Below are 16141 nucleotides of genomic sequence, written 5' to 3'. Positions count from 1 at the left end.
GAACAATAGTGTATTTTTTTATTAATTTTTAAAATCAGTTTCATGACATTTTTTACATTATATACATTTATTGTATTAAGCAATTAATTTTTAATGTCCAAAGAATGTAAGGTAGTCTAAGATAAGGATTTATTTGTTTAAAAAATGAAGAAAAAAAATTTATTGCAAGAAAAAATTGATAAATTGAGACCTTATATTTAGTTTTCGCTTTCTTTATAGTGTAAATGTATTTGTATCACTCAAAGTCTTCCAATCGACTGAGTCCTTTATTGGAGGTAGGTCAGGGTCATAAAATGAATCCTGTCGTGCAGATAAATTCATCCGGAAAGCCAGTGGCAGCTCGACCGTGACAACCTGTGTCAACCTTGCTGATATGAGCAGAAGGCCAGGTGTCAGTCTTCTAACTCCGCCCAAAACCCACCAGCCCACGCTGCCAAACGCCGCCCTGCTTTTTCATTGGGGCCAAAAACCTGAATCTGTGGGGCAATTTCAGAAGTAAGTTGCAAACCCCGCGCCTAATCCCTCTGAGACAGGAATGGGTCCTCTCTCTATCCTCAAGGATATCTCCCTCCCCTGCCGTTCCTCCCATCTCTCTCCTCATCTCGTAGGGATTAGAGCCCGGCTGCAGGCAGAGGGCCTCCACATCCCTTTGGCCTGCCGGAATATGAAAAGCTGGATAAGTGCTGGAGGAAATAAATCTTATTCTTACTTCCATCCTCTCCTCACAGTTAACGCGGCGAATAAGATCCGCTTCGTTATGTCCCTGTGCCGGGTGCTTATTGAATTTCTCTTGATCTTGATAGAGTGCTGATGTTAAAGTGAGAGGGGAAATGAAGTCACATCTCATGGTGAATTAGGGTCGTCTTGAGATCTTATTCTGCTGATTTTTTTTTACACTCGTTGTACGTGATGTTATGTGGTTCAGACCTCTTGTGTTATTGTGCTGGTTAATATTAATTAATATGTTTGTTCCTACGCCTTGTTTCGCCCCAACTGCAGCTATTTTTGGTGCCTTTTGCGTCACCGCAGAGGAGCATTCTGGTTAAAATACGTTTCCCTCTAAAAGACATCTGCTGCCCGAGAACCATAACTCAGGCTGACACTAAAGAGGCGCTGTGTGTTTTGTCTGGACAGTGGTAGTATTATTTTAGTCTGCAGAGGAAAGAGACAGGAGTGGGCTCGGTGGCTGAGAGGCTTGTTTGCGCCGGCGCTACTCTTTGAGACGGCTGAATGTTGAAACATTGTCAGGCCGTGAGGATGGTTTACATTCCTGGTAAGTGTCCGTCGATCCTGGAATGTGCACATGGAGAGGAGCACATATGGACTGGTAGAAAACAAGCCTGCTTACAATAATACCCACCAAAGAGCTGGTCATGTCAGTGTGTGTTTAAAGTCTGTCTGACAGCCCGCCAGAGAGTCTTGTACTGTATGGAAACATGAGGATAGGCTTTGTGGACGGAGAATTATGTATAGGCACTTGTGTTATGGATTAAAAGTACTACTCTGTTATGATTGAATGCAGTGAAACAATTTTCAGCATTTTGTATTTATAATAGTTTTATTATTTAGGCTATAGTATATTATTTAGGCTACAGTATATCACTGACACTGACAGTTTACCCCGGAAGAATGTAAAACCACTTTGCCCTATACAATTTTTGGAAAAAATGCATTATTTAATAATTTCACATTTACATGGTTATATTTTGTGTTAACATAATATTTCTTTAGGTACATTTAGTTGTTTTCAAAGTTTTCCCCAAAGAACTGTAGTTTAATTTGTTGGAAAAATGCAGAATTTAGTAAATCTTAATGATTCACATGATTATAAATGTTACTTACTTTATTTATATAGGTTCATTTTTACTAATTTAATTATTTTTAATTATTAGTTTTTAAATTAAATTTGCTTTGGCATTAATTAATTAATTAATTTATTTATTTAGGTTGATTTTTACTTTAGATTTTAGGTTTGATTTTTTTTCATAATTTTTTTTTAATGAATTTGCTTTGGCATGTAATTAATTGTTTCTATATTACATTACTATTAGTACTATTAGTGGGAAAATTTTGATAATTTTATAATTCCTTTGACAAATACATTTGGTTTTAAAAATATTGTTTTATATTTAAAATATAAAAATATTTGTCGTTTTTTATTATTATTTTATTTTTGATAAATTTGCTAATTAATTTTACAGGTACATGCAAATAAATAAATAATAGTAATAAAAACAACAACAACAAAACACTTTTATGGCATCTCTCAAACACAAGCAATTTTTTAAAATATATGAATACTACTGAATTATTGAAGTGGTTTAAACTACTTCTCTTTCCACTCTATGGATGTCCCACAGCAATCTCTTGAATTTCGTGCATATTTTTCTTCATGAAAGTCAATGATTTTATTTTTGAACTGTACCACAAATGAGTCTGTCCCTACAGGGATCACAGACACAAACAGAGAGTAATATCAGCAAGTGTGTGCTGAGGTTCTTACAGTAAATATAGTAATAACTGAGAATGTAGGTTTGTACCCTGCAGAGATTTCACCTCTCATAGAACTGACTTACATACACATGATTTTTCCATGTGGCAGTGCAGCTGGTTTTCACATGGTTCCTAAGCCAACTTTAATGCAAATATTATTTAAACGCTTTCAAAAAATTCTAATCGTATTTGTCCACCAATGTTTTGCAGTTTCAGTTATTCTGTCAAGATAATAACCCCCACTCCTCAAAAAAGAAAAAACAATTGTATTCCATAATGCATGGTGGAAATTTCTGAGAAACATCTGTCCCACGGTACAGAAACAGTGCATTAAAAGTGACCTAATAGAATCATTTAACATCATTTCGGCTTGTGTACTGTAGTTAATGCAAAAGCAAGTGTCTTTTAGCTGGTCTAATAACCTGGGTAAATTCTGATTTAATGCATTCAAGTAATCCCATTTCTCTCTCTTCCCCAGTGCAAGCGTCTGGAACAAGAGCTTCTTCATGTGAAAGAGCCGTGCCATTATTCTGCAAACAGCACCCGCCACCTGGCCACCCAAAACAATCGGGAACGAGCGAGCAAGGTAAAACACACACACACACACACACCTCCCATGTGGGAAGCAGCCTCTGGAAATGAATGTCATGAGCCCTCAGGTTAGGCTACACTAGCTTTCAGTGAATACACGTACAACAACACCATTCTCGAATCCGACCTTCATCGTACGTGCAGTCCCGCATATGATGCCCCGGCCCCTTTATCAGCCCATCATTACGCTCTCCACTGTATCATTCATTAACTTCTATTTGCTCTCTCCTGCTCTTGTTATCCAGTGATTTGCAGCGATAGACTGACGGCCCTGGGTGTCTGTTTGAAAGGGTTTTAGGATGACACAGGCCGGTCAGTGTGCTGCGATGCCTCGCTGTGGGTCTGTCAGGGAGACACAGGGCAAACACGGGCCTATTTGATTTGCTGTATTTATCTGATGCAGCCAGAGCCCTTGAGTTTAATGCAGAGTGCTGTAAAAGGGCCGTCATTAGATAGAGCTGAGTAAACACGCACTGAGAGAGACTGGGCCGAGCAGGGGGCTGGTTTCAGCAGGGGTGCTGAGTCAGGGCCGTGCCCCAGACCTTTAACACATTAACACATTTACAAACCTGCATCTTAAGTGAATATACGAATGCACTAACTGCATTTGATGTCATCATCCACTTAACCTCACCACCATCTGGGCTGATGATGTCAGAGCAGAGGTTGAGCTTGTGTTATTGTATGCATGGTGACATTTTTAGTTTGATTAAATTTGATTACTTAGTGTGTGTATTTTTTTACACACACTAAAAAATAATAACAATAATATATAAAAAATAAAAAAAAAAAATAAAATATTATTATTATTATTATAATAATAATAATAATAATAAAAAATATCTAAAAACAAATGTTAATTCATTTTAATTCATTTTTTATTGTTGTTGTTGGTGTTTTATTGTTAAACTCAGCCCTAATTTTTAAAAGTGATTTAAGGAAGTGTATTTCAGATGCTTATTTATTCATACGTTTTCTACAAAAGTATTTACTTGTTTTGATGATGTATAATCAAATAATAATCAAAAGTAAATAAATAATTTATTAGTTTATTTTAATTGAATTATTGTTGTTATTATTATTATTATTAATAATACTAATAAAAAAAAAAAAACAATAAAAAAAACACATATAAAAATAAATATAGATAAAAAAAAAACAATTTAAAATAAAACATTAAAAAATAATTTTTAATAATAAAATATTAATTATAAATTATTTTGATTTATATTATTATTAAAAATGATATTATTATTTTAAATTATTATTATTATTTATAAATAATAATAATTATTATTATTAGTTTATTTATTTCTAAAAACAAATGTTAATTCTTTTTTTTTATTGTTGTTGTTGTTTTTTGTTCAATTGAGCCCTAATTTTTAAAAGTGATTTAAGGAAATGTATTTCAGATTCTTATTTATTCATGCATTTTCTAGGCCAGTGTTTATTTGTTTTGATGCTGTAGCCATATGATGAACACGAAGCAATGGTGAGGGGCAAAACCGATCATAATGATATTCCAGATTCGTGACAGATTTTATGATTAACAAATAGATGCTGGGTTGTTTATATTTAGTCGTAATGATGTGGATTGTGGTCTGAAATTGCTGGGATGCAACTGTGCCACATGGTGACGATATAAAATAATCATTATTTATAATCTGATAAAAAGGTCCGGTCTGTCTCCAGGCAAAGCTTTCTGAAGATTTAAAAAAAAATATTTCACATTTAAGACGGTTCGGCTGATGGCTTATTAAGAAATATATTAAATTTTGTTATTAATGTAGCACTTGGTTTTTCTATAAATCCCCTTAATTATAGATTGACTCCTGGGATTACAGAGCGGGGTTTTTAATTTAAAACGAAATGGGAACAGCTGTCGTAAAATTAGTCAACAGTGCCAGGAACATATCCACAAAACAATTTAAAAATGAACAGGACTTCCACTTATCGATTGACATTTTACTTTTAAGAAAGCCGGAGGAAATCTGCAGGGTGAAAAAAAGAGCTGAGTTTAAGATGATGAGCAAAGACTTCTCCATCTCAAATCTTTATATTTAGCTTTTAGCTCACACTAACTTTCAGGGATTTCATTTGGATGATTAATTTTAAGGTTTTTAATCGCCACACTTTTTAGAGATAGAGAACGTTAACCAGTGTTCTTTTTTATCATGGAAATAATGATCAAAGATAGGCCTGTTGTTTTTTTCAATTAAGATTTAAATTAGGCGCGTATTTAGCGTTTGTTGGCATTTCATTGTCATTTTTCACCAGAACAGCAAAGCACCTGCAGAGTGTTTTTTTTGGCTTGTGACTTTTGTCAGTTGATAGCACCCGGGGCTATTCCTTGTCTTATCTCTTCAGTCCGTCTCATTTTCACCTCAGCACATGTACAAGAACCAGTTCAACAACCATCTCAGAGTTGTCACAATAAATGTATCATACAGCGTTATTGTGGGTCAGGTTTTGCTCTCTTTGTGGCCACCAGTTGCCCACAGTAAAAAATTACCTATGATATAGTCAACATGGAATAAAAAATTAAATCTTAAATAGCCAGAAGGTGTATAAATATATATAAGGTGACACACATTTAATCTATGTGCATCCTTACCCCTTGTATGTTCATTTTTTAGCTGTTTAGCAAATTTGATTACATTTTTAGCACTTTTTCCCCCTCCAAATTAGACACAGAAAATGCTAAACGATCTGCTGATTTCGTCTGGGCTCTTTATTTTAGAAAATATGTTAACAGGAAATCCTGACAATAATTTAAAATGTTGTTTGGACCAATTTCATGGTAATTTCATGAGAAGAAATGTCCAAGGTTCTTTAAGGGACAAAAATGACCGAACATTAATTGTTACAGTTAGTCTGTAATGATTAGAATTAATACAGAATTATATAATATATCCCAAAAAAAAATATAATATATAATATTTTATAATATATAATATATATATTGGCTTGATAACTGGTTTTAGTTTGAGTCCCTGAGTGGGGGATGTGGACGAGAACCACCTGTGTTTGCTCTGCAGCTTTTCTCTGTGCATTGAAAGCAGTGAAGTGATCTCGCACCCCCCAACACTCCCCCCAACAATACCTCACCCTAAACCTCACCTTTAACCATCAGCTCATCAACTCTGAACCTCATGGACCATTAAATGTGGATAATATTATCTGTATGGTCTCTTTGCTGTCATTTTTCCCCAAACTGCACTTCTGTTTAGATAGAAATATTGAAATTCTGTGGAACACAAAAGTAGAAGCTGTAGCCCTCAAATCTCATTCAAACCTGCCAGATGTAATACCAGTGAATTAATCCCAACATCTTGCCACATTTGAATGTTTTGAATTGAACAAACTAACTTTAAATATAGCAAACTAATTAGGCTATATGAACTGCTTTAACAATACTTTAATGGTGCTTTTTTACTTTGATAGTCCCTGTTTATTATTTGCTTTTGTCCTACAGAACATGGGTGCTATTTGCTTGTTGTAACTGCTCCAAAATAGACTTATGGGCTGAATCTAATAACATACATATTTGCCTATTCAAAATGTGTTGTGGTCAGTCTTAGATAACTTTATTTCATTTTTTACAAATGGAAAATTGGTGCACAAAGCCATTTTTATCCTTTTAAAGTACACCCAAACCTCAATTTTGTCAGTTTTTTAAATTATGATCATTTACGTTTCTGGGTGAACTTTTGTCTGATTCTCTGTTTTATGTCTGAGTTGTAGCTTAACGGCACACATGCTGTAGACACTTTGAGGACATTGGTGCTCATGCATTTGAATCTGACCCGCATCATGTCCTGGTTTCATTCCCCCTCAAATAAATGATAGCGGGTCCTCATAATGATTGCATAAATCATCTCTTTCAAAGCATGCAATTCTTTGCAGATATTTTAGTTGTAGAAGGTGTGGGTCTTATAGGTATTTTAAAGCCAGGGGCATCAGCTCTGCTGTTTTGTGCTGACTGTGTTACGAGAGAGATTTATGAGTGTTCTGCGGAGGAGGGCTCTCATGTATTTGGGCTCTTTGTTGCCAGACAAGGATGCGAGTCTTTTGTCTCTGTCCTTTAGAACTGAATTTATTTGATCAGACATCATCAGGTGACACAGGCCTGGAAATAGAGAAAGGTGCATGTGTTTCACTGGATTAGTTCTTTATAATGAAACTCCTGCTGAGTCCAGTTCACATTTGTTTTACATGTGAAACACATTAAAATAAAAAAAGTATTAGTTTGGTAATAGTTTAGCAAATACTTTAATGCATTTATTAGAAGTTGGAAAAGTGCAGACTAGAGATGTGAGTATAATCTGGCAGCAAACTATTTCCCTTGTGAAAAGCATACTTTAGCAACTATTATGGAAATAATATGTTAAAAGAAAATACTTAAGTGCATACTTAAGTATATGTTAATTGCAATTAAATGAGAATGTATTATAGTTTCAATTATATTTTTTACCCCACATGAGTAATTAACTAAATCTTCAGAATTTAGAAATTTTAACTATATTGTCTTTGAAATATGTGTCCTGCTGATTGTACTGACAAGTATTTATGTTTTCATTAATTTATGATAGTTTCATTATTTGTTGTAATTTCAGTTGGAACTTATATGTCATATATTTAAATACATTTGTAATTCCATATTTTTAATGATGAAGTGATTTGGTATATTTTAAAATATATTAACTTTAAATGTGAATATTAACTATAAATATAAACTTTACATACACTTAGGTATGTTAGTCAAACCATCAAAATACATTGTGTACTTCTTTAAAGAATGACAGAAGATTATTAAAACATAACAATTTAACAAGTAAAACTTTTGATTTGACATTATTACAAAGTGCAGTTTTTTTGTCTACTTTGTAAGAAACAGGAAAGTGTTTAAGTACACTTAAGTGGACTTTTATTTTATTAATATTATATTATCTGAAAGTGTAGTTTTAAAAAAAATCTTCTTTTAAGATTTGAAGTACTCTAAAAGTGCACATTCAATACAGTTCAGTTCACTTAGATTTTTTTGAAGTTGTAAATAAAACAAAGATTATGTATGTGTGGTTATTGCTAAGACATAATAACCATGATGATTTAACACATTTTTGCAGCTTAGATTTCATAAATAGTTTGAATGACGTGCTTTGTGACTGTTCAGTTATTTCAAAAGAGCAAGAAAAAATCCAACTTTTCCTTCACAACCACCAACAAACGTCATGCACAACCACTTATAAATGGCAGCGTTCCATGACCTTTGACATGATACGGGCCTTGCAGCTTTAAATGAGCTCCAGTCAGAGCGACGGAGCGGACTGTGACACCGCTGATAACCTCCATCACATCCTCTTCTCCCCACTGGGTCAGAAAGGCCACGACCAGCCCACCTCTGCCCCACCAAACGCTCGCTCATAAAGGTCAAGGCTGCGACCCTCCTTTGCAGGGCTTAATCTCTACAGGTTAACATGTTACTCTGGCAACCTAATTTGGATAATATTGTAATGAATGCTGATAAAATACATATGATTAAAAGAATTGCGCTTTGAAGTCGAGCTCCCCTCCCTGTTGGAGAAAAGTACATATTGACTTTAGAGGTTTGAGGCTTTTTGATGTTCTCTTTGACTTGCGAGACCTGCACTCCAGTAATTAGAATGATTGGGGCTGCAAAGCTGGCGTATTAGCTGCATGCGCTTATGGGTAAAAGTGTTTCGGGGATTTAAATGCACCGGGCGTTCGAGTCATAGGTCTGTTTCTGTTACAGTCATGCGTTGTGGCGAGAAAGCACGCAGACTTATCTGTAGCATGCAAAGATTGTATTTGCATTTGTGTCTTTAGCCTCCAGTTGAAGATTTTTAATCACAGGCCGCATGAGAGATGTATAACGGTACACATGCTTACACAGCTAATAGAGAATGTTCTCAGAAAGTTATGAACCGTTATTCTTCCAGTAATATTAATAGAATTTATTTAAGGTTGCCTGATTTTTAATTACACTGTCAAAAAACTTTTGCACAAAAACGTTATTTTTTTCTTAGACATTTTAATTGTTAGTGCATCCAACTTCTTTTTTTGCTACTTACTATTTTCAGATGGTGGAGAAAACATTCAAAAGTAAAATTTCCATAATGTTTGCCAAATTATGAAAATTAACGTTCTCTTGTGAAAAAATTCTGGTCATTTTAAATGTTCAGAGAACAGTCAGAATAACGTTTTTATGACTTATTGAGCATGTTAGCAAAATGTTCCTGGAACACATTTAAAAAGAAATATATCTTGCATTGTTCGTGTAATGTTTTTCTTAAACATTTTAATTGTTAGTTATTTTAGTTTGTCTAACAATTCAATTCAAGTTTATTTGTATAGCACTTTTTACAATACAAATCATTGCAAAGCAACTTTACAGAAAATTAAGTTTCTACAATCCTGTTAAACATTTTAAAAAAAACTGGACATTTTAAATGTTGGAGAACATTCCGAAATAATGTAATAGGAACGTTAGCAGAACATTCTTAGAACACATTCTTATTAAAAACTATTTCTGCATCATTCTTGGAACTTTTTCTGAAACATTTTAATTGTTAGTTATTTTAGTTTATCTAACATTTAAAGTAAGAGTCACTGCTTATAGTTTCAGATGGTTCAGAAAACATTCTAAAGTGACATTTTCATAATGTTTGCAGAATTTTTAGATGGAATTTTCCCTTAATGCTTTCTCTAACGTTTACATAACCGAGGAAAAAAAAAAACACTTAAAAACTGGAAAATTTAAATGTTCAGAGGACACAATGTTTTCAAAACTTAATGGGATCTTTAGCAAAACTTTCTTAAAATATTTTTTATAAGCTCGGCATGTCGCATGTCACATACCTGCAAGTAACATCATAGTGAAGCATTGTGGATTTTGGCTATTGTGCTCCAGTTGATTTTAGTGAAAAAGAAACTCCCATCCAGTGCATCTTGATAAGATACGGCTCGGTTTCAAACAGCCAAATTGAATGTGTTTTGCAGACAATGCATCCACTAGGATGAAAGCTTTCAAGCTTTATCGCAGTTTATGATACACCCCAAAGATAAGGCATGGACAGCATTCATGTTTTTTTGAAGAAAACTCTTGAAATTCCAAGCCTATCAATGACATGCCTCAATTCAACAAACCCTACGGTATAGAAAAAGTTATAGAGTCATTCATCTCCAGCACTTATGATAACTCCATGTCTTACATTCATTTGAAGAAATAGTTCAACAATGAAATATAAATATTGTCATTATTTACTCACCATCATGTCATTCCAAACCTGTATGACTTTCTTTTAGCTGTGGAACACAAAAGGACACACTTTGATGAATGTCTGAGCTGCTGTTTTCAATATGACAAACATTTTTACTGTTAAGCTGTGCTAATGGGATAAAAAGCACTAAAAGTACATTTAAAGGCCAGTTCACACCAAAGAGGATAATTATATTGATAACTAACTATAAAATGTTTATAAGCATTCTATAACACTACAAAATGCAATTTGTCATTCATTGCGGAACATTTCTTTATATTAACAGTACTTTGGGCTGTATTTTCATAGTCTAGTTCATGTCTCGTGCTCAGTATTTGACATTTGCTGATGTAAAATGATTGCTTTATATGAAAAACAGACCACAATTTACCTCGTATTTGCAGAAAATCTTTCCTTTCTAGTTTCAAATCTCATTTGCAATGCTACTCGAAGAAATCGTATGATTTCTGAAGATTTTGAATGTTACATACAAGCACTTTAAGTGCTTGTTTGTCTTGTTTGAAAGTTGAATTTTTTCCTCCCATACAAGTACAAATAACATGGAGATCGGTAAATGAAAGAATCTTTTTGTGGGGATAAACTATTTCGTTAAAAGAAAACTGACATGTTGATCCTCTGTCTTTCTCTTTTAACCCCCCTCTTCTCTGTTTATCTCCCCAACTCTCCCTGTCTTTGTCCTCCCTCGTCTCTCAGGAGTATATTGCAGGCCTTTACAGTAGCACAGGTTGTCATGTTTATTTAGACAGTCTCCATTGTGTCTGTCTGCTCACCCAGCTGTTGATAGGATGTGCCCATCAATACATCTGTTTCAACGGCAGGTCATTAGCAGGGGCTTTATTGTGCTGCAGGTTTAGGCACTGCGAGGTAGGGGACAGTGTTTACCCGGCCTTCCCCGCACCCACCGGCCCAGGGATCCCTTGGTCTCACGACACACCGCTGTTAAGTAGGTGCTGAGTTAGGAGACAATAGAGTCAATTGGATCCCCCTCAGACTGAGTCTCTCCTTGCGTGCACACGAACCAATGAATGTATTCAGTTGGGGTTCAGATAGTTATCTGCCTGACATTGGTGATGAATAAAAGCTGAGTTCTGCCCAATCTGAAGTCGAGAAAACAGTGAAATGAGCCCATAAATATGAAATGATGTTATTTAATGTTTGATTGCTCTTCATTAGACCAGTATGCTTTACGTGACAGTAGGATAAACTGCTTACGTTAATGCTCACAATAACCCTTGCACGGCAACACTGAAAATCCCTGCATCATATTATGAATTCTTCTGTGCCAATGGAAGCACGGTCCATGCAACATATTTTATTTATTTAGTTTGATTCATTACGGTTACAACAATTGATTTGAATCATATTTTTAGTATTTGTATAGGTCAATATATCGGACAATTGATCGTCAAATATTTGGCAGTTTTTTGGCTCTGCATTGGTGATAAATCATGTCCGCTTGGCTAATTAATTTTAATAGTTCCCCAATGTTAGTTCCACAGTCTGCCAGCAGTTAGAAAATGTGGTTAATGCATAAATATTATATATTTATTTCAGCATTTTTTTAGCATTTTTTTTTTTTAGCTAAGAAACCATAAAGTAAATCTGAATTAAATATTATATATAAATTTTTTATTTATATTTAATATTTATGTTTTATTTCTTTTCATTTTTTCTTTTTTTTCTTTTACTTTTAGTAAAGCTCATATTGACTGTGTGCTAGTTCTCCTTATGGAATTCTATGTATTTCTTTGATGTTTATTTAGGAGACAATAAAGTAAATAATTAATAATTATGTATTCATTTACACTGTTTTTATTTATGCATTATTTATTTTCCTTTTTTATTTTATAAATGTATTTTTAGGGGTTTTTTCACTGGTAAAACCCATATCGGTTGTGCCTTTCTCCTCGTGTAACACTTTGTGCTTCTTAAAGGTTTCATTTTTTTGTTTGAGCTGTCCACACATGAACAGTGTGTTGTAACAGAGCGCAATATGATCTGACATGCATTTCTCCAATCTCTACAGCTTGAGGAGGAGCTTCAAGAAGCTCAGAGAGAACGAGATAAAGCCCTGCTGCACAGTCACACAGTGGAAGAGGAGCTGCAAACCTTACGCAGGTATCACAGGTGAACCACCTCGCCTTACACTGCACAGTAACTCCTTAAACCACTCACTTGATGCATTTTACAGTTTGTTTGAGTTGTGGTGGAGCATGAACCTGCTGTGGCATGCCTTAAGTGTTCAATGAACTTACAAATAAACAAAGGTGCAGGGCAAGGTATTTTGAAGGATTGTAATAATTCAGGTGATTAATAATGTGTTGCTGTTAGTGAAGGAATTAGGAGGAAGCCTTTGCATGACATTCCAGAGGTGAGGAACCAAGAGGGCTTTGTATTGGTGGGTCCAGTCCATCATCTCTAGATTCTTGAGGTTTATGCATGTCACAAGAACCATAGATGGTAATGCTTTTAGGGAACACATTTGCATTATTAACATAGAGTTTTCCCTCAATAAACTCCTAATTTGCTGCTTATTGATAGTAAGGTAGTTGTTTGAAGATGTAAAGTTTAGGTGTTGAATAGGGTTAAGGGATCTAGAATATGGTCATGCAATATGTGCTTTGTAAGTACTAATAAACAGACAATATGCTAGTAATATGTATGCTAATAAGCAACTAGTTAATATTCAATAGTGTTTTCTAATTTAAAGTGAGTCGCACTTTATTTTACGCTCCAGTTCTCGCTATTACACAGTATAAACCATCTTTTTACTTGTTTAACTCCTTTTGATTATGTATTTGACAGCCAGCAGTAGTAATAGTTGTTAATGAGGTGGTTTCTGCATCACAAAACTTCCATAATTTAAAAAGACCCTCATTGTCTGTCAGTCATTTCACCTAACTTCATTACTGATAGAGGCAGAAAGTATGAATCATGCACTGAGTCATCATCATCCTGCTTTATAACAGATTATGAACATTGAAACGGGCTTTTATGTGTTTTGTTTGCTTTGCCCAGAGAAAAATAAATCGCTCGACTTAAGTGCAGTGAGTCATTAGATTACCGCAAACTCATGATCTCAAGGATTGGAGTGTTCGTGAAGTTGTGATCTCGAGCCACGTCTCCTGCAGACGCTGTCAGAGGTCTGTCCACGCTGGGATTCTCAGCGCAAAAAAGCCTCCAGAGGCACTGACCACAAACGTTTCAGCACCATCTAACATCTGATTGTTTTGGCCTGCGAGTTGAACTCTGCTTATTTAAGGTTTTATTCAAAATGATAGTCAGGGTCTTAAATAACCAAACCAAAGCGTTCCCAGTGGTCATGATGGACTACCGCAGACCCTCCCTCCCCGGTTCCTGTCTTCCAGCCAAAGGGTTTATCTGTCAGTGAGGATGGCTTTGATAGATGATATGGAGTAAATACATTTGGCTCATAAACTGGTCGTGCTGGTTAAGTGAGCTGTGTCCGGTTTCACCGAGATGTACATCCGTGTGTATCAAGGACTTTCCATTTGCATTTGTCACATCTTATTAGATCTCTTCCGCATCTCGTTGTGCATAATTGCGTGTTTGTGTTTCACTCCAAAAGGGTTTTACCACCCAGTCATGCCGTAGGAGAACTTTTGCTAACTCTTTGCAATAAGTTTTTTTTAATCTACATTAATGCAAGTTTATACATATAAATTTTTTGTATTTTAAGTTGGATAAATTAACATTAGTCAATGTTTTATAAACAAGCGTGAATTAACAATGAACAATAGTGTGTTGCAAAAGTTTGGGGTTATTAAGATTTTTTAATGTTTTTCACCATTTTCATTTATTGATTTAAAAAAATAAATAAATAAAAACACTAATATTGTGAAATATTTTTTTCTATTTTAATAAATATTAAAATGCTTTTTTTTCCTGTGATGCAAAGCTGAATTTTCAGCATCATTACTTCAGTCTTCAGTGTCACATGATCCTTCAGAAATCATTCTAATATGCTGATTTGCTGCTCTAGAAATATTTCTGATTATTATCATTGTTGAAAACAATTGTGCTGCTTAATATTTGTTTAATGAATAAAAAATATTCTTTAATGAATAAAAAGAACAGCATTTGTTTAGAATATAATAAACAATTATTCAAAATATAATTTATTTATTACGATTAATTGTATTTATATTTAGAATTTATTTAAATAATAAATATAAAATAATAGGGTTTTTTGCCACTTTTGAGCGATTTAATGCATCCTTGCTCAATATAAGTATAGGCCTATTAATTTCTTTCAAACAAATATGTATATTTATACATTTCAAATTAATATTAACCTAGATTTTTTTTTAAGAAATGTGAAAGTGTTGTTCACTGCTAGTTCATGGTACCTAATCTGTTAATTTATATTAATAAATTGGCCCATATTTTAAAGTGCTTTCAAACAACTTTTAAGGTTTATAAAGAACTATTCTTTAGTTCTTTAAAAAATATTCAAAAAAGAACATGGTTATCTGAAGAATTGTTATTGTTTTTTGGTGTGTGTATGATGTTGGTGCTCAGCTGAGGCATCTACGAACTGCTTGTTTTGAAAACTGTCCTTCTACAGTAATTCAGTTCAGTGTCTGGTGCTGCACACCCAAACTCACTTAATCTGAGAAGAGAGCTCTCACTCTTGTAGTCTTTTCTGTCTGTCCCAGCAGGAGGAGGAGAAGGAACTCATTGTACTTCCTCAGACAATCTGCATTGTGTGAGCGTCAGGGTGTCCAGCGCTGGTCCCCAGCCCCTGCCAATGTGGCTGCAGGGCTGAACCTTTAAAAGGAGAATCCTCCAGGCCCAACAAAGGCCAGAGTATGGCTGCGTGTGTTTGCTCTCAGGATTGCCTGACCACCTCCATTGTCTTTTAGGATAACAGACAGTCTGTGTCACATGAAAGGGCAGCGAACAGATGAGAGAGAGAATGGGGTGTTAGAAAAAAATGTCTGCGGCGTGAACCTCGGGCTCTGATAGAACTGGCTCCGAATAGTGTAGCGTACACACGCTCCCCGCTGATAAAGAGAAACACTTAGGCAATTTTGTTCACTTGGGGTGGGTTGTTTTAATGGGTTATCATTGGCCGGCCGGTGAAGGAGAGGTTAGATTGTGAGTTTAAGGTGCTTTGTTTGAGAGACAGCCAGGAGGGAGACAGTGCTGGATAGACGTGTATTAACACCACAGATCCCCATACGGTCCAAATCCCCAGTGATCGCTCATTATCACACATGCTAACAGCTCGACCTGTCAACACTTGCAGCTCGATAGTCATTAGCAGATACAACGTACACAAACATGAGCTCTCTTTTTCCAATACTCTTGCACTACACCGTAAGCCAAAGAGCCCATTTTCGATTTTCAGCTCAAATCTGAATTTTTTTCTTTCAGGTTTTCTCATGACCTTTTAAATCTGACCCACTGGTCTGAATGGTCCTAAACTGACCTGTAAACATAAAACAGCCTTCCATGACACGTTCATCAAAAAATCTACACATTTCCTAATATCACTGATATAATATTATATTTTGTTCTTTTATGAAATTAGAAGAAATTAAAAACTAGGGATGCACCGATGTATCAGCCGCCGATATTTATTGGCCGATTTTTGATTATTTTAAAGCCATCGGCATATCGGAAATAGTATAAAAAAGGGACAGTACCGATGGTTTATTAATTAACTGCATGGAGACAATGAGTTGCATGTCTGTTGCATAATCCAGAAAATATCACTTGTAAAAATAATA

The 16141-nt window shown here is 34.9% G+C and overlaps 1 protein-coding gene across 2 annotated transcripts in view; it reads left to right on the top strand.

Moving 5' to 3' along the window:
* mipol1 (mirror-image polydactyly 1) overlaps positions 1 to 16141 on the top strand; it is a 70699-nt gene that overhangs the window by 40426 nt on the left and 14132 nt on the right. The window contains exons 11-12 of one of the 2 annotated variants that reach the window (XM_042743241.1): positions 2972 to 3079; positions 12412 to 12503. In XM_042743241.1, coding sequence (XP_042599175.1) covers positions 2972 to 3079; positions 12412 to 12503 — 200 coding nt within the window. Of the gene's footprint in view, positions 1 to 2971; positions 3080 to 12411; positions 12513 to 16141 lie in introns of both variants that reach the window. The other variant, XM_042743240.1, reaches the window with a different exon arrangement.

Source organism: Cyprinus carpio, chromosome B17 (assembly GCF_018340385.1).
Source record: "Cyprinus carpio isolate SPL01 chromosome B17, ASM1834038v1, whole genome shotgun sequence".
NCBI classification, from domain to species: domain Eukaryota; kingdom Metazoa; phylum Chordata; class Actinopteri; order Cypriniformes; family Cyprinidae; genus Cyprinus; species Cyprinus carpio.
This window is presented reverse-complemented; position numbering and strand designations above follow the sequence as displayed.